This window comes from Caenorhabditis remanei, chromosome III (genome assembly GCF_010183535.1).
Source record: "Caenorhabditis remanei strain PX506 chromosome III, whole genome shotgun sequence".
NCBI classification, from domain to species: Eukaryota; Metazoa; Nematoda; class Chromadorea; order Rhabditida; family Rhabditidae; genus Caenorhabditis; species Caenorhabditis remanei.
Window position 1 is genome coordinate 2,962,651 of NC_071330.1, and position 18,786 is coordinate 2,981,436.

General features: G+C 37.3%; 8 protein-coding genes across 8 annotated transcripts; 6 read left to right on the plus strand and 2 right to left on the minus strand.

Moving 5' to 3' along the window:
* Positions 1-779: 779 nt before the first annotated feature.
* Positions 780-3,196, minus strand: GCK72_008744 (uncharacterized protein; the record flags this gene model as incomplete). The annotated part of the gene is made up of 4 exons (XM_053727012.1): positions 780-898; positions 1,161-1,689; positions 2,600-3,064; positions 3,119-3,196. 4 exons carry the CDS (start codon positions 3,194-3,196, stop codon positions 780-782), a joined length of 1,191 nt encoding a protein of 396 aa, XP_053586589.1.
* Positions 3,197-3,944: 748 nt separating this feature from the next.
* On the plus strand, positions 3,945-5,284 carry GCK72_008745 (uncharacterized protein; the record flags this gene model as incomplete). The annotated part of the gene is made up of 2 exons (XM_003107611.2): positions 3,945-4,024; positions 4,387-5,284. The coding sequence occupies 2 exons, from the start codon at positions 3,945-3,947 to the stop codon at positions 5,282-5,284; spliced, it is 978 nt and encodes a 325-aa protein (XP_003107659.2).
* Positions 5,285-5,948: 664 nt separating this feature from the next.
* On the plus strand, positions 5,949-7,001 carry GCK72_008746 (uncharacterized protein; the record flags this gene model as incomplete). Its single annotated transcript, XM_053727013.1, has 2 exons — positions 5,949-6,028; positions 6,107-7,001. The coding sequence occupies 2 exons, from the start codon at positions 5,949-5,951 to the stop codon at positions 6,999-7,001; spliced, it is 975 nt and encodes a 324-aa protein (XP_053586590.1).
* A 287-nt stretch (positions 7,002-7,288) lies between these two features.
* Positions 7,289-8,514, plus strand: GCK72_008747 (uncharacterized protein; the record flags this gene model as incomplete). The annotated part of the gene is made up of 2 exons (XM_053727014.1): positions 7,289-7,368; positions 7,626-8,514. 2 exons carry the CDS (start codon positions 7,289-7,291, stop codon positions 8,512-8,514), a joined length of 969 nt encoding a protein of 322 aa, XP_053586591.1.
* A 2,790-nt stretch (positions 8,515-11,304) lies between these two features.
* Positions 11,305-11,790, plus strand: GCK72_008748 (uncharacterized protein; the record flags this gene model as incomplete). The annotated part of the gene is made up of 1 exon (XM_053727015.1): positions 11,305-11,790. One exon carries the CDS (start codon positions 11,305-11,307, stop codon positions 11,788-11,790), a length of 486 nt encoding a protein of 161 aa, XP_053586592.1.
* Positions 11,791-12,550: 760 nt separating this feature from the next.
* On the plus strand, positions 12,551-13,603 carry GCK72_008749 (uncharacterized protein; the record flags this gene model as incomplete). The annotated part of the gene is made up of 2 exons (XM_053727016.1): positions 12,551-12,630; positions 12,709-13,603. The coding sequence occupies 2 exons, from the start codon at positions 12,551-12,553 to the stop codon at positions 13,601-13,603; spliced, it is 975 nt and encodes a 324-aa protein (XP_053586593.1).
* A 292-nt stretch (positions 13,604-13,895) lies between these two features.
* Positions 13,896-17,005, plus strand: GCK72_008750 (uncharacterized protein; the record flags this gene model as incomplete). Its single annotated transcript, XM_053727017.1, has 3 exons — positions 13,896-13,975; positions 14,224-15,047; positions 16,221-17,005. The coding sequence occupies 3 exons, from the start codon at positions 13,896-13,898 to the stop codon at positions 17,003-17,005; spliced, it is 1,689 nt and encodes a 562-aa protein (XP_053586594.1).
* A 1,170-nt stretch (positions 17,006-18,175) lies between these two features.
* Positions 18,176-18,517, minus strand: GCK72_008751 (uncharacterized protein; the record flags this gene model as incomplete). Its single annotated transcript, XM_053727018.1, has 1 exon — positions 18,176-18,517. One exon carries the CDS (start codon positions 18,515-18,517, stop codon positions 18,176-18,178), a length of 342 nt encoding a protein of 113 aa, XP_053586595.1.
* Positions 18,518-18,786: the final 269 nt, after the last annotated feature.

Below are 18,786 nucleotides of genomic sequence, written 5' to 3' on the forward strand. Positions count from 1 at the left end.
AAAATGGTCAACTTTGTGAGTGTGACACGGCCTTCCTGATAGTCTTACAATATTGATTGTTTATGGAGTATATAGATCACAAATAGAGCTTCATTTTTGTAGTTGACTACTTTTTTGTACGGACACTCCCTAGAGAGTTACATATCGTCAAAGTGATTTCTCACAATTGTTGCCGTTTTACAGTGCTAAAAAGAGAGATTTTTGAGCTGATTACATTGTGTGCCTGTAACTTCTCAGGATGTGCCCGTACAAAAAAGTTGTCAACTATCAAAATGAAGCTCTTTTTGTGATCTATACACTCCATAAACAAGCGATATTGTGAGACTATCAAGAAGGCCGTCTCGAACTCACAAAGTTGACCATTTTCAACTAAAAATTGTATGTCGCACTCTTTATGGCCAGTACTGTACCAACGAATCGTAGAGTTTCCGTTTTCAACTGCATCAGATGCCCATCTTCATATGGTCACAGCAGTCCGAAACGTATGGTCGCGGAAATGCGCATTGTCGCACAACGGTTGGCACGGTGCCAAATTCAAATTTTACGTTTATTTGTCGTATCCACGACGCACACGCAACGCAACTCGGAAAAATTCAATCAGGAAAGTTTTTATTCTCAAAAAACCCAGAAAAATATTGCAAAATATACATAAAAAGTCAATGAATGAAATGTAACAAATGAGGTAATTGGTAGATGATTTGTCTCCAGTCCCTCACTATTCTCAGCTAAATCTAAACTGAAACACCGACTACCATAAAAGTGTAGATCACAACGTGGATCTAAATCAATCGTGTCGAGACCAATAGGGTTACGGTAGTCGAGATAAGGATGACGGCAACATTCAAGTAGAGTGTTGTTCTGTAACTGGGCGCTGGAAATGGTTCCGAGGCCACGTGGACTGGAGAAAATAACGGAATGTTGCATTTTCAGAGTGGAAGAGATCTCGAAGAGAGGCTGGGTAGATTCTAGGAAACAAGAGTCAATGATTAGGTTTTCTATTCTAGAAAAACGAGTTGCATGGATTGGAATATGGGGTAGGCGGGAGAAATGTAGAAAGAGAGTCGAGATTTTCAGATGGGATAAGCCAGAGGGACTGATTAGATCAATTTTTGAATTTGAGATTTCCCAAGATTGAAGAGATTGAGGGTCATGGGTCTCACCGCGAACCATAGATACTGTAGAGTGGAAAATTTTCAAAACCTTCAAAGCTGCGGGTAACTCCATCACCAATAACTTAGAGGTTCTAAAAATGTAGATTTGAGAGAACTTTGCAGATTTTTGGTCTAATGTCAGATGCTCACAATCTCCTAGAATAACTATGGAGATGTTAGAGTCAATTGGGAATCTGGAGGGAAGAGATGACGTGGAAGCTGTGCATGCACAATCTGCCAGAAGACTGGAGATCCTGCATGTGATTCCATGCTCCTCTATACTAATAGACCGGGGATCCACACATGGGGATTGACTTGGTGGACGGCACCGATTATTGGAGATTTGATAGAGAAGAGGTGAATGTTTTGGTGAGTTGAGGAGGAATGAGTTGGTGGAACAGTCGGATGGAGAGCAGTCGATGGTGTTGTTAGCCAGAATGAATGAGGTTGGATGGGATGATGGGGAAGTAGAAGAGAGAAGTGATGGGGAGGGAGTTGAGGTGGTGAGGTCGTTGCCGGTGATGGAGAGTGTGGAAATCTAGAAAATTTTGATCTGGTGGTTATTAACTATTTCAAGATTTTAGCCGCAACTGCGCCCCATAGAAATTTTCTTTTGATTATTCTTTCCTGCGTCTTTCAATTTTTCACGAAATCCTTCTTAGTTTCGGTAGAGCGTGTTTGTCAGAAAGTCATGCTAATTGTAAGTTAATGTTTTTATACGAATATCAGTATCAGACTACAAGAGATTTCTGTTATAGGTTGTTCTAAGGTTTCATCTACGCACAAACGGAAACAGGAATAAATTTTCACAGGAACAGAGCAGGGCCACTGTTCGAGAATGACAGAAATAATTTTTTCTCATACTTGCCACGGGCCAGATCAGCTTGGCCCGGAGACCGATCTGAACGTTATCATATTTTTTAAAACAAGAAAAATGTGCGTAGAAAATTGAGTGACGCAGAGAAAAAATATATTTTTCATAAGAATTTCGGTGGTGCGCAGTTGTGAAAACAGTCATCAGCTAATATTAGCAGAGCAATTTCGTTACAACTGCGCTCCACCGCAAACGAGAGAGTATCGGCGAGAGACGCAGAGTTTGTTCTGGCGCGAAACAGATTTTCACCATTTTTGATCTATTTCCACAAGTTTTAATAATGTTTTTGCAAATTTCCGAGAGAAAATGTGAAAAATAGATCAAAAATGGTGAAAATCTGTTTCGCGCCACAACAAAACTCTGCGTCTCTCACCGATACTCTCTCGTTTGCGGTGGGGCGCAGTTGTAAGAAGGCGTGGGCTGCTAATAGGTAATTTTCAAGATAAAATTGGTAGAACGAGGTTGGAAACTCCTTCTCGAAACGAAATTATTTTTTTGATCATTCAAAACTTTCATGAAATTTTTTCAGTGAAACACTGGCCACATGCATCAATTAAAACTTTTAAAAAATCACCTGACTATCTCCATAAAATGCTTCGGATTCCATCATCATTATTCTATTCCCATTCATCTCAATCTCGTCAAACACTGAATCCTTGAACACATTCTTCTCGATATTCTCAATTTTTGAGTTTCTTATCCCCAACTTTCCAATAGTTGAGTTGTAAATCCAATCACTTTCGATCATTTCAATATCCATTCCATCAAAATCCACTGCTTTGATCTCTGACTTATTGATACTTGATCCATTGAAAATTTCAATTTTCGACTCTCCGAATCCCAAACTTTTTATTCGGGATTTTTCGATAGCTCTCGGTTTGATGGATGTGATTGTGGAGTGATTGAAGAATAATATTGATAGAGTGTAATTGGTGAAAGAGAATGAATCGAGGGATCCGATGGAGCAGTTGGAGAAGATAATCGAGTTAAGACTGGAAGTGATAGCAGCTTCCGGACGGAATACAGGGGTGTCGATGTCCTGGAAAATTGATATTTTTGAAAGTATAGTACGAGCGGCAAATGAACTAGTTACCCTGGAAACCGGTCCAATCCTTTGAATATTGGAACTTGTGATTTCCAAAACATTACATCCCAATTTGTATGGACTCATGATATTGAAGGTAGAGGATTCGATGAGACATCTGAAAAGAAAAGAATGATTTGCATACAAGGTTTTGGAGGAGTTTTACTGATTTCTAGAGAGAAGAAATGAACTACAGGAGTTATCGGGTCGGCAGGGTGGCCGAGGTAGAAAAAGCTTAACCTTCCGTTTTTAGCTTTCAAGATAATCTCTCACATAAACGTTATTTGTCAGAAAAAAATCCAGACAGCGCCTAGAAAACCACTGATAGCTCAGAGTTTTTTTTTAGTCCATCGCAAAATCTCATTTTGTGGAATTAGTAGAAGTTTCAGTGTACCGATTAGCAAACTTTTTTAAAAGAAATGACGAGCAAGGAAAGAATACGTCCCGAATCAGAGCAGGTACTAATCAGCACCGACTAAACGATGGTTAAACGATATATTTAAGTCTTTAAGACAATATTTGACTGTTCTGATTCGTACCAGATCTAATCCGTTCCGATTCGGGAGCAATTCTGAACCACAGAAAAGAACGCAACAGATTATTTTTTTATCGAAGGGGCTTTTCTACCTCGGCATCCTAGAAAACTATTCAAATAGAGGAATACAATGTCTCTATCCATCTGCTATGTCCACATTCACTTCGCACTATGTCTGGTGAATCCTCTGGGAAACCAAACAATACGACATCTTCCATTCATTGCCTCCTAGCCTACACCGTCGACTATTCTCCCTAACCCTCTGCCCATTTGACCACAAGAATCGATAATTTGTTTCGAATGGAGCCTATTTTTCCCCTGTTTCGACTACCCGAGAAGGTCATCTTGGAAGTGATCAAAAATTTTGGTATGAATAAATTGTAAGTTTACTACATATTTTTGGGAGCATACTTCACACCGATGGGGCCAGGCCAAAATCAAAATCACATTTCGGACCGGTTTCAAGGAAAGGTACCTATTTTTGACCGAAATTTAGAAATTTATTGGGCTTTTTTTTCGAAAAAGTGGAACTTTCGGTTATATTTCAAAATTCAATCAAAAACTAGTAATGCATCATAAATTTGTATTTTTTTTTAATTTAAAACTGAAAAAAATTCAAATTTTTGGTAAATAGAATAGGTAGCCTTCTGGAAACTGAGTCGGACCAATTTATATATATATATATATATATCCAGAAATTCCAGATTTCCAGAAATATTTTTTTAATATTATATATTTTCAGGTTCGAATTCTCTCTAATCTCAACGAAAACTAAGAATATCGCGGCGTTATTAGGAATAGCAGCTCAAACTGTTTGCATCTCCATCGGTCGTTTTGTTTTCGTAACTGTGTACGTTAGACCCAGTAATATGGAAATCACGTTTTTTAACGATCTGGTTGGTCAAGATTCATTGATTCATTTGGACTCCAATCAGCCTATTTCTGCTTATTTTTCAAATTATTATAACAGAAGAGTTCGATCATCGACTCTATTCAGTTTCAACAACTGGTTGGATCACATTAGGACTGTATTCAGTTATAGTAAACCACAAGATATGACTTTCTTGCGGGGTAACGACCGATTTGAAGTGGAATCGTTGAAAAATGCGATTAAAAGTGTGGATCAGCTTTTTTTAACTGGAGAGAACTCTGAATCTCGGAATAGGGAACTTTTAGAACATTTCAAAAATGCCAACAAACTAATTCTAGAAAGGAATCCATTTGAAGAAGCTTGTGAAGTTCAAAAATACTTCATTCGAAATTTCAAAAGTATCGCATATTGTGATGACGTTTCACTTGATGATATGTTATTGGTTAACAGTAAGAGAGTCGAATTCTCCCGTCCGATATCTGAGAAACAATTCATTCGATTTCTCAAGCATTGGATTCGTGGATCTAATCCAAGACTGCAATTCATGAATCTATACATCGATATTGCTGATTTAGTAAACGGAGAGGTGTATTTGAAAGGAATCAACTGGATTGAAATAACTGAAGAGTCGAAGAAAGAAATCCGTCAAAAACACGGAATTTATGATAATGAAATGGTTCAGATCAAACGGAACGACGGGACAACTGCTGTGTTTGTGCTTTATGAATTTGAGACTTTTATTTCTGTTTGTTTTTATGTTTTGTACTAATTGCGATGTTTGTGAAGTTATGTTTATCAGATTGTTCTGTACTTTCACGGCATCGCGAGGCGTAAAGTCCTGAGTACACCAATTTGATTTTTTTTATTTTCGAGTTGCTTTGACTTCACGCCTCGCGATGTTGTGTACTTTCGAATTATATCTGTTTGAATGATTTTCTCTATCTAATTGCCTTTTTTCCATGTAATTTGTTTTATTTTATTGTTCGATCACCGTGAAGCAGAGATCGAGGCTAATACATAATGACTAAACTATACGACCACACAATTTCCAGAACATCTTTCTACAGAATTAATCTTTTCTGATTTTCGTGTTTAAGTTCACTTGTCGTATCTCTTGAAAAAATTGAACTCGGTGTACTTCTTGCACCTTGCGATATTATTCAAAAAATGGTTTTCCGGACATGAATGAAAAAGCCCTATTAACTATTATTTTTACAAGTTATAACAAGTTATATAAATAGAAGAATGCTACGTCTCACTTATCCATCTGATATGTCCACATTCACTTCACACTATATCTGCAGAGGTCTACAGAATCCTCTGGGAAACCAAACAGTACGTCACCTTCCATTCATTACCTCCTAGCCAACACCGTCGACTGTTCTCTCTAACCCACTGCCCAGTCAACCACAGGAATCAATAATTCGTTTCGAATGGAGCCTACTTTTCCGCTATTTCGATTACCCGAGAATGCCATCTTAGAAGTGATCAAGTATTTGGCTATAGATCCATTGTGAGTTTACTACATGCTCCAGGAACATACTTAACACCGATCGTCTCTGTCGGACCAATTTTTCGAATCTTTTTTCAGGTTTGAATTCTCCCTAATCTCCACAAAAACAAAGAATATTTCGACATCATTAGGAATAACAGCTCAAGCTATTCGTATCGCCATTTCTCGTGATGTTGGAGTAACTGTATACGGTAGATACTTCAATATGAATTGCACTTTTTATAACGATTCGGTTGATGCATTGATTCATTTGGACTCAAATCAACCTATTTCTGCTCATTATCGCGATCGCTATGAATGGAGAACAGTTCGATCATTCACTCCATTATTCAGTTTCAACAACTGGTTGGATCACATTAAGACTGTATTCTGTTATAATAAACCACCAAATGTGGTTATCTGGGACGGAAATGAGAGATTTGAGATGAAATCGTTGAAAAATGTGATCAAAAGTGCCAATCGCCTTGCTTTAGCTGGAGACAATACTGAATTTCGATGCAGGGAAATTTTGGAACATTTCAAAAATGCCAACGAACTAGATCTCGGAAGGAACCCATTTGAAGAAGCTTGTGAAGTTCAAAAATTCTTTATGCGAAACTTCGAAAGTATCGTATTTCATGATGATGTCTCACTTGATGATATGTTATTGGTCAACAGTAAGAGAGTCGAACTCTACCATTCAATATCTCAAAAACAGTTCAATCGATTTCTCAAGCATTGGATTCGTGGATCTAATCCAAGACTGCAATTCATGCATCTATTCGTCGATATAACTGATTCTCTAAACGGGGAAATCTATTTAAAAGGAATCAGATGTATGAAAATGAGTGAAGATGCAAAAGGAGAAATTCGTCAAAAACACAGACTGTCTGTTAGTGTTGATATGATCCAGATCAGACGGAAGGATGGTACAACTGCAGTGATTGGGGTCAACGATTCAGGGAATATTCTCCGTTTCATTGTGCTCCACTAAAACCTAATGGAATTTTAAAACTGTTTTTAACTTTTTCCATGTGGCCTTTTCTATTTCTCTTTGTTTCATAACTTGCGCTTTATCTTTTCAACTGTAACCTCCGGAAATTTTTATAAACGTTCTATACATAAACGATTGCTACAAATCACCTTTCTATTCATTTTGGTCTGCTAACATTCCCAGGACGGATGATTCTAGAGAACCTTCTGGCAAATCAAATAGAGAAAGACCCTTATTATTCCCCCCCCCCCCTCCAGTCAACCAAAAGAATCAATAATTCGTTTTGAATGGAGCCTACTTTTCCCCTGCTTCGACTACCCGAAAACGTCATCTTAGAAGTTATCAAGAATATGGCTATAGATCCATTGTGAGTTTACAACATATGTTAGGGACATACTCAACACCGTTCGGGCTGGGGGGCTGGGGCAACATCAAAGTTGTTAGAGTTTTTTTCCGAAAAAGTCGGGCTTTCGATTCTACGTCAAAATTCAATCAAAAGCTAGTAATACATCATAAATTTGTATTTTTATTTGATTTGAAATTGGAAAAATTCAAATTTTTGGTACAAAGAATGGTTAACTTTTTTGGAATCTAGATCGGACCAATTTTTGAATCTTTTTTCAGGTTCGAATTCTCCCTAATCTCAAGGAAAACTAAGAATATCGCGGCATCATTAGGAATAAAAGCTCAAGCATTTATTACCATTTGTCATTTTATTGACGTATCTGTATACTATGGACCCAGTAATAGGCTTTTCACGTTCTATAACGATCCGGTTGATGCATTGATTCATTTGGACTCAAATCAACCTATTTCTGCTTATTCTCTCAATGAAAACAAAACAGTTCGATCATCGACTCCATTCAGTTTCAACAACTGGTTAGATCACATTATGACTGTCTTCTGTTATAATAAACCATCAAATGTGGTTTTCGGGCTCGGAAATGAGCGATTTGAGATGGAATCGGTGAAAAATGCAATAACAAGTGCCAATTATCTTTCTGTAAATGGGGACAATGTTGAATTTCGGAACAGGGAAATTTTGGAGCATTTCAAAAATGCCAACGAATTAAATCTAAGAAGGAATCCATTTGAAGAAGCTTGTGAAGTTCAAAAAATCTTTATTCGAAACTTCGAAAGTATCACATTTCATGATGATGTCTCACTTGATGACATGTTATTGGCCAACAGTAAGAGAGTCGAACTCTACCGTTCAATATCTCAAAAACAATTCAATCAATTTCTCAAGCATTGGATTCGTGGATCTAATCCAAGATTAGAACGTATGTCTCTACAAATCGATAAAAATGATTCCTTGAACGGAGAACTGTATTTGAAAGGAATCAACTGCATGGAAACGAGTGAAAATGCCAAAAGAGAAATCCGTCGGGAGCACCACCTGCCAAGTCATGCTGATATTATTCAAATCAGACGGAAGGATGGTACAACTGCAGTGATTGGGACCAACGATTCGGGAGATATTCTCAATGTCCGTTTCATGGTGCTCCACTAAATTCAAATTGAATTTAAAATTGCTTTGAATCTTTTTTCCCAAGTCTCCTTTTCTATTTCTCTTTACTTTGTTACTTGTGTTTTATCTTTTCCACTGTAACCTCCGGAAATTTTTATTAACGTTCTATACATTTACTCATAAACGAATGCTACAAATTACCCTTCTATTCGTTTGGTCTGCTAACATTCCCAGGACGGATGATTCTAGAGGACCTTCTGGCAAATCAAATAGCGAGACTCCCTTATTATTTCCTCCTAACATAACTTCCTCCTGGCCTACACTGTCTAATATTCTCCCTAACCCTCTGCGCATTTGACCACAAGAATCAATAATTTGTTTCGAATGGAGCCTACTTTTCCGCTATTTCGACTACCCGAGAATGTCATCATCGAAGTGATCAAGAATTTGGCTATGGAACCATTGTGAGTTTACCACATATTTTAGGAGTATACTTATAACACCGATCGTCGCGGAATTAAACTAAAAGCTAGTAATGCATCATAAATTTATAGTTTTATTATTTAAAACTGAATATTTAAAATTTTTGGTGAAAAGAATAGGTTTTTTCTGGAATCTGGGTCGAACCAATTTTTAGAATATATTTTCAGGTTCGAATTCTCCTTAATCTCAACAAAAACAAAAAATATCGCGGCGTCATTAGGAATGACAGCTCAATCTTTTCGGATCGCCATTTCTCGTATTGTTGGAGTAACTGTATACGATAGATACTTCAATATGGATCGCACTTTTTATAACGATTCGGTTGATGCATTGATTCATTTGGACTCAAATCAACCTATTACTGCTTATTTGCCCTATGAAAGGAGAACAGTTCGATCATCGATTCCATTCAGTTTCAACAACTGGTTGGATCACATTAAGACTGTTTTCTGTTATAATGAACCACCTACTGTGGTTTTCTGGACGGGAAATGAGCGATTTGCGATGGAATCGTTGAAAAATGTGATTAAAAATGTCAATCAGCTTGTTGTATCTGGAGAGAATACTGAATTTCGGAGCAGGGAACTTCTGGAACATTTCAAAAATGCCAACGAATTAACTCTAGGGAGGAATCTATTTGGAGAAGCTTGTGAAGTTCAAAAATTCTTCATTCAAAACTGAGATGTATTGAGATGAGTGAAGAGTCGAAGAAAGAAATCCGTCAAAAACACGGAATCTCTGATATTGAAATGGTTCAAATCAGACGGGAAGAAGGGACAACTGCAGTGATTGCGACGAAGAACTGTGAGAATTTTTATTATGTTTGTTTTTATGTTTTGTACTAAAACATCTTACCTGTTTACGTGTGTTCCACAACTGAAATATTTTTTCAAACTATGTTTATTTTTTGTTTCTGTACATTCCAATTATATATCTTTCCATGCTTTTCTCTATCTAATTCTCTTGTTCTATGTCTTATGATTTTGAACTGTTTCAATACATGATGAATAAACTGAACGACAAGACATCTTCCAGAAAATCTCAGAACAATCCCACATATTTTTTCAGGACTCGGTCATTTTACTCTGGTTGTATTTAAAAGTCTACGAAAATCTAGAACCACATGTTGTGAAGACATGGACGGAACACAGAATGACGAATTGTAGAAATACCTATTGAAACTTCAAAAAAAGATTGTACACTGAGTCGAAAAATAGAGGAACTAACGCTCTCCACCTAGGACACTCAACTATTTCAATACATGATGAATAGACTGGACGGCAAAATATCTTCAAGAAAATCTCAGAACAATCCCACATATTTTTTCAGAACTCAGTCATCGGTCAATCTAGAACCACAAGACATGTTTAGAAAATTGTTTAAATAGAGGAATACAATGTCTCATCTATCCATCTGCTATGTCCACATTCACTGTGTCTGCACAGGTCTACAGAATCCTCTGGGAAACCAAACAATACGACATCTTCCATTCATTACCTCCTAGCCTACACCGTCGACTATTCTCTCTTAACCTCTGCCCAGTCAGCCTCAAGAATCGATAATTTGTTTCGAATGGAGCCTATTTTTCGGCTATTTCGACTACCCGAGAACGTCATCTTGGAAGTGATCAAAAATTTTGGTATGAATAAATTGTAAGTTTACTACATATTTTTGGGAGCATACTTCACACCGATGGGGCCAGGCCAAAATCAAAATCAAATTTCGGACCGGTTTCAAGGAAAGGTACCTATTTTTGACCGAAATTTAGAAATTTATTGGGCTTTTTTTTTTCGAAAAAGTGGAACTTTCGGTTATATTTTAAAATTCAATCAAAAACTAGTAATGCATCATAAATTTGTATTTTTTTTTAATTTAAAACTGAAAAAAATTCAAATTTTTGGTAAATAGAATAAGTAGCCTTTCTGGAAACTGAGTCGGACCAATTTTTAGAATATTCTAGAATATATATATATATATATATATATCCAGAAATTCCAGATTTCCAGAAATATTTTTTTAATATTATATATTTTCAGGTTCGAATTCTCTCTAATCTCAACGAAAACTAAGAATATCGCGGCGTTATTAGGAATAACAGCTCAAACTGTTTGCATCTCCATCGGTCGTTTTGTTTTCGTAACTGTGTACGTTAGACCCAGTAATATGGAAATCACGTTTTTTAACGATCTGGTTGGTCAAGATTCATTGATTCATTTGGACTCCAATCAGCCTATTTCTGCTTATTTTTCAAATTATTATAACAGAAGAGTTCGATCATCGACTCTATTCAGTTTCAACAACTGGTTGGATCACATTAGGACTGTATTCAGTTATAGTAAACCACAAGATATGACTTTCTTGCGGGGTAACGACCGATTTGAAGTGGAATCGTTGAAAAATGCGATTAAAAGTGTGGATCAGCTTTTTTTAACTGGAGAGAACTCTGAATCTCGGAATAGGGTACTTTTAGAACATTTCAAAAATGCCAACGCGCTAATTCTAGGAAGGAAACCATTTGAAAAAGCTTGTGAAGTTCAAAAATACTTCATTCGAAATTTCAAAAGTATCGCATATTGTGATGATGTTTCACTTGATGATATGTTATTGGTTAACAGTGAGAGAGTCGAATTATCCCGTCCAATATCTCAGAAACAATTCATTCGATTTCTCAAGCATTGGATTCGTGGATCTAATCCAAGACTGCAATTCATGAATCTATACATCGATATTGCTGATTTAGTAAACGGAGAGGTGTATTTGAAAGGAATCAACTGGATTGAAATAACTGAAGAGTCGAAGAAAGAAATCCGTCAAAAACACGGAATTGACGATTGATATGGTTCAGATCAGACGGAACGACGGGACAACTGCAGTGATTGCGACGAAGAACTTTGAGAAGTTTTATTATGTTTGTTTTTATGTTTTGTACTAATTGCGATGTTTGTGAAGTTATGTTTATCAGATTGTTCTGTACTTTCACGTCATCGCGAGGCGTAAAGTCCTGAGTACACCAATTTGAATTTTTTCTTTTCGAGTTGCTTTGACTTCACGCCTCGCGATGCTGTGAACTTTCGAATTATATTTACTTTAAGGATTTTCTCTATCTAATTGTCTTCTTTCCATGTAATTTGTTTTATTTTATTGTTCGATCACCGTGAAGCAGAGATCGAGGCTAATACATAATGACTAAACTATACGACCACACAATTTCCAGAACATCTTTCTACAGAATTAATCTTTTCTGATTTTCGTGTTTAAGTTCACTTGTCGTATCTCTTGAAAAAATTGAACTCGGTGTACTTCTTGCACCTTGCGATATTATTCAAAAAATGGTTTTCCGGACATGAATGAAAAAGCCCTATTAACTATTATTTTTACAAGTTATAACAAGTTATATAAATAGAAGAATGCTACGTCTCACTTATCCATCTGATATGTCCACATTCACTTCACACTATATCTGCAGAGGTCTACAGAATCCTCTGGGAAACCAAACAGTACGTCACCTTCCATTCATTACCTCCTAGCCAACACCGTCGACTGTTCTCTCTAACCCACTGCCCAGTCAACCACAGGAATCAATAATTCGTTTCGAATGGAGCCTACTTTTCCGCTATTTCGATTACCCGAGAATGCCATCTTAGAAGTGATCAAGTATTTGGCTATAGATCCATTGTGAGTTTACTACATGCTCCAGGAACATACTTAACACCGATCGTCTCTGTCGGACCAATTTTTCGAATCTTTTTTCAGGTTTGAATTCTCCCTAATCTCCACAAAAACAAAGAATATTTCGACATCATTAGGAATAACAGCTCAAGCTATTCGTATCGCCATTTCTCGTGATGTTGGAGTAACTGTATACGGTAGATACTTCAATATGAATTGCACTTTTTATAACGATTCGGTTGATGCATTGATTCATTTGGACTCAAATCAACCTATTTCTGCTCATTATCGCGATCGCTATGAATGGAGAACAGTTCGATCATTCACTCCATTATTCAGTTTCAACAACTGGTTGGATCACATTAAGACTGTATTCTGTTATAATAAACCACCAAATGTGGTTATCTGGGACGGAAATGAGAGATTTGAGATGAAATCGTTGAAAAATGTGATCAAAAGTGCCAATCGCCTTGCTTTAGCTGGAGACAATACTGAATTTCGATGCAGGGAAATTTTGGAACATTTCAAAAATGCCAACGAACTAGATCTCGGAAGGAACCCATTTGAAGAAGCTTGTGAAGTTCAAAAATTCTTTATGCGAAACTTCGAAAGTATCGTATTTCATGATGATGTCTCACTTGATGATATGTTATTGGTCAACAGTAAGAGAGTCGAACTCTACCATTCAATATCTCAAAAACAGTTCAATCGATTTCTCAAGCATTGGATTCGTGGATCTAATCCAAGACTGCAATTCATGCATCTATTCGTCGATATAACTGATTCTCTAAACGGGGAAATCTATTTAAAAGGAATCAGATGTATGAAAATGAGTGAAGATGCAAAAGGAGAAATTCGTCAAAAACACAGACTGTCTGTTAGTGTTGATATGATCCAGATCAGACGGAAGGATGGTACAACTGCAGTGATTGGGGTCAACGATTCAGGGAATATTCTCCGTTTCATTGTGCTCCACTAAAACCTAATGGAATTTTAAAACTGTTTTTAACTTTTTCCATGTGGCCTTTTCTATTTCTCTTTGTTTCATAACTTGCGCTTTATCTTTTCAACTGTAACCTCCGGAAATTTTTATAAACGTTCTATACATAAACGATTGCTACAAATCACCTTTCTATTCATTTTGGTCTGCTAACATTCCCAGGACGGATGATTCTAGAGAACCTTCTGGCAAATCAAATAGAGAAAGACCCTTATTATTCCCCCCCCCCCCCCCCCTCCAGTCAGCCACAAGAATCAATAATCCGTTTCGAATGGAGCCTACTTTTCCCCTGCTTCGACTACCCGAGAACATCGTCTTAGATGTGATCAAGAATATGGCTATAGATCCATTGTGAGTTTACAACATATGTTAGGAACATACTCAACATTGTTCGGGGTGGGGCAACATCAAAGTTGTTAGAGTTTTTTTCCGAAAAAGTCGGACTTTCGATTCTACGTCAAAATTCAATACAAAGCTAGTAATACATCATAAATTTGTATTTTTATTTGATTTAAAATTGGAAAAATTCAAATTTTGGTACAAAGAATGGTTAACCTTTTTGGAATCTAGATCGGACCAATTTTTGAATCTTTTTTCAGGTTCGAATTCTCCCTAATCTCAAGGAAAACTAAGAATATCGCGGCATCATTAGGAATAACAGCTCAAGCATTTATTACCATTTGTCATTTTATTGACGTATCTGTATACTATGGACGCAGTTCTAGGCTTTTCACGTTCTATAACGATCCGGTTGATGAAGATGCATTGATTCATTTGGACTCAAATCAACCTATTTCTGCTTATTCTCTCAATGAAAACAAAACAGTTCGATCATCGACTCCATTCAGTTTCAACAACTGGTTAGATCACATTATGACTGTCTTCTGTTATAATAAACCATCAAATGTGGTTTTCGGGCTCGGAAATGAGCGATTTGAGATGGAATCGGTGAAAAATGCAATAACAAGTGCCAATTATCTTTCTGTAAATGGGGACAATGTTGAATTTCGGAACAGGGAAATTTTGGAGCATTTCAAAAATGCCAACGAATTAAATCTAGGAAGGAATCCATTTGAAGAAGCTTGTGAAGTTCAAAAAATCTTTATTCGAAACTTCGAAAGTATCACATTTCATGATGATGTCTCACTTGATGACATGTTATTGGCCAACAGTAAGAGAGTCGAACTCTACCGTTCAATATCTCAAAAACAATTCAATCAATTTCTCAAGCATTGGATTTGTGGATCTAATCCAAGATTAGAACGTATGTCTCTACAAATCGATAAAAATGATTCCTTGAACGGAGAACTGTATTTGAAAGGAATCAACTGCATGGAAACGAGTGAAAATGCCAAAAGAGAAATCCGTCGGGAGCACCACCTGCCAAGTCATGCTGATATTATTCAAATCAGACGGAAGGATGGTACAACCATACTTGCAAACCGGGCCGAAACGGGCCGACACGGGCCGGCGCGTAACTCGCTTCAAACTCAATATTATGAGCTGAAAAATATACCAAAATGTAGATCTCGACGAGTTCTATCTCCGTGACCTAATTCGGGCCGGATAGCTATTAGTTAATGTTCCGCGGGCCGGGAAAAAGTGCCAAAAAACGCGAAAATGGCCAAAAAAGCCATTCTAGCCCGGCCCGCGGCATATTAACGAATTGACATCCGGCCCGTAGTAGGTCACGGACATAGAACTCGTCGAGATCTACATTTTGATATATTTTGCAGATCATAATATTGAGTTTGAAGCGAGTTACCCGCCGGCCCGTGTCGGCCCGTTTCGGCCCGGTTTGCAAGTATGGGTACAACTGCAGTGATTGGGACCAACGATTCGGGAGATATTCTCAATGTCCGTTTCATGGTGCTCCACTAAATTCAAATTGAATTTAAAATTGCTTTGAATCTTTTTTTCCAAGTCTCCTTTTCTATTTCTCTTTACTTTGTTACTTGTGTTTTATCTTTTCCACTGTAACCTCCGGAAATTTTTATTAACGTTCTATACATTTACTCATAAACGAATGCTACAAATTACCCTTCTATTCATTTGGTCTGCTAACATTCCCAGGACGGATGATTCTAGAGAACCTTCTGGCAAATCAAATAGAGAGAGACCCTTATTATTTCTCCCTCTCCCTAACATACCTCCCTCCTCGCCTACACCGTCGACTATTCTCCCCAATCCTCTTCCGAGTCAACCACAAGAATCGATAATTTGTTTCGAATGGAACCTACTTTTCCGCTATTTCGACTAACCGAGAATGTCATCATCGAAGTGATCAAGAATTTATGTGCGAATCGATTGTGAGTTTACTACATATTTTAGGAGTATACTTAACACCGATCGTCGCGGAATTCAACTAAAAGCTAGTAATACAAAATAAATTTGTACTTTTATTGCTTAAAACTGAAAAAAATCAAATTGTTGGTAAAAATAATAGGTTTTTTTCTGGAATCTGGGCCGGACCAATTTTTAGAATATATTTTCAGGTTCGACTTCTCCTTAATCTCAACAAAAACAAAAAATATCGTGGCGTCATTAGGAATGACAGCTCAATCTGTTCGGATCGCCATTTCTCGTATTGTTTTAGTAACTGTATACGGTAGATACTTCAGTATGGATCGCAATTTTTATAACAATTCGGTTGATGCATTGATTCATTTGGACTCAAATCAACCTATTACTGCTTATTTACCCTATGAAAGGAGAACAGTTCGATCATCCACTCCATTATTCAGTTTCAACAACTGGTTGGATCACATTAAGACTGTATTCTGTTATAATAAACCACCAAATGTGGTTATCTGGGACGGAAATGAGCGATTTGAGATGGAATCGGTGAAAAATGTGATCAAAAGTGCCAATCGCCTTGCTTTAGCTGGAGGCAATACTGAATTTCGGAGCAGGGAAATTTTGGAACATTTCAAAAATGCCAACGAACGAAATCTAGGAAGGAATATATTTGGAGAAGCTTGTGAATTTCAAAAATATTTCATTCGAAACTTCAACAGTATCGCATTTCATGATGATGTTTCACTCGATGATATGTTATTGGTTAACAGTGAGAGAGTGACATTCAATCGTCCAATATCTCAAAAACAATTCAATCAATTTCTCAAGCATTGGATTCGTGGATCTAATCCAAGACTACAATACATGAATCTCGAGATAGCTGATTTAGTCAACGGAGAAGTGTATTTGAAAGGAATCAACTGCATGAAAATGAGTGAAGAGTCGAAAAAAGAAATCCGTGAAAAATACGGAATTCCTGATATTGAAATGGTTAAGATCCGACGAAACGAAGGGACAACTGCTGTGCTTGTGCCTTATGCATTTGAGACGTTTATTTCTGTTCGTTTTTATGTCTTGTACTAATTGCGATGTTTGTGAAGCACATCAGAGCGAGGCGTAAGCCCGTGGAATCGCGCTCCGCCGTACAATGGTTCGCACGGTTCCAACAAAGCCTTGGCTTACAAACCGCTCGCAACGCGACTCCGAAAAATTCTGATCTGTACATTACGGACCTTACAATGCTGTGGAAAAGTTTGGTTTATTATGTTTAACCTAAAAATGCTTTGGCACTGTGCCAATTGTTGTTCGACGAAGCGCTTTTCTGCAACTTAACGCCTCGCGATGCTGTGTACTTTCGAATTATATCTATTTTAAAGCTTGTCTCCATCTAATTGTCTTTTTCCCATGTTATATGTTTTGTTTTACCGTTTGATAATCTTGAAGCAGAGATCGGTTAATAAATAATGATTTCCCAAATTTTTTTCATCAATGATTGGTTGGCAAGAGGGAATCAAGTTAAAAAGAGAATAGGAATCGTCAACATGGATGTGAAGGATTTCGTTCAAGTTTAAAAAAAAAGTGGTTGTTTCCGTGAGCTGGCAGCTATCTTGGCAGCGGAGTTAAGAGAACAATGGGAATCCGACAGAAGAGCTGCTAGAAGAGCTGTTAGGAAAGAAAGGCAGGAGATCAAACGTCGTATTAGGTCACAGAAGAAAAAATGGGAGATGGTGCAAGAGGAGCGTCAAATTGCTAGGAAACGTAAGATGATGAGTCAAAGAAAAGCCAGGAAGTTATATAGAAGAAAGATGAAGAAAGCAAAAGATCGACATTGGCTAAAGTTTCGAGAATTGAAGTACAAGTTCGTGTTTCGTACTCGAGTAATAATGCGGCCGCCAATCTTGTGTGTTTCACCTGGTATCTATCGCGTATGGTCTTTGCTTCTTACTTTAGAAACTTTTTTCAAAGCAAGAAATAAGAAAAGGAAATGCAGTACATGAAGGAAGTTCACGTTTTTAAGGATAACGGACACGGACATATTGAACTCTCAATTCTTAATTTTCACGTACGTTGCGTGCGTATTCAAAATAAAATAAAATAAAATAACTATACGGCAACACAATTTCCAGAACAACTGACTAGGGAATGGTATACACATAGGCACAAGGGTTTTTACGTTCATTGCTGTGCAAGCGTTCTTCTTATTTGCACATATTACTGTTTCAGACTGAAGTAAATCTGAAAAAATATTCAAACTTACTTTTCAATAATATTCTGCTCGCCATCGAACTCTATCACATTCTCCTCTTTCCTCGGCACCAAATAAACCGAACAATTCTTCATAATAGTATTCTCCGAGTCGATATTCAGAAGGAATGTGTCATGTGCACTCTCAATAGTCACTCCATCCATAATCAACTCATCAATCCGACTTCCAGAGAATGCTTCCGATTCAATCATTCCAATATGTATAGACTCTTTGAAGTAGAGATGATCGATTTGATACATTTTCGAAAACGCTTTCCTTTCGATTCTTCCTATTTTAGTTTTATGAAAATAGATGTAGTCAATGTTGGTCAAATAGTGGAATGCTTCCATAGCAATGACGTCGATTTGAGAGTTGCGGAACCTAAAAAACTATTATTAGTACTGTTTAATCATACAGTAACCCAGCTCACCATAAATGGTCGATATGAGACAATCCAGCAAACGCGACAGGAGCCAAGGAGGAGATTGTGCACTAAAACATATTGAGGTTGGGGGGGGGGACTAGTTATTCAAAAACTGGGTTTCTTGTCCAGCAAAAAAGTTGGGAACCAAGTTTATTGAAAGTTTTTGAGTCTGGCGTGCCGTCGGCGCGTTTTTCA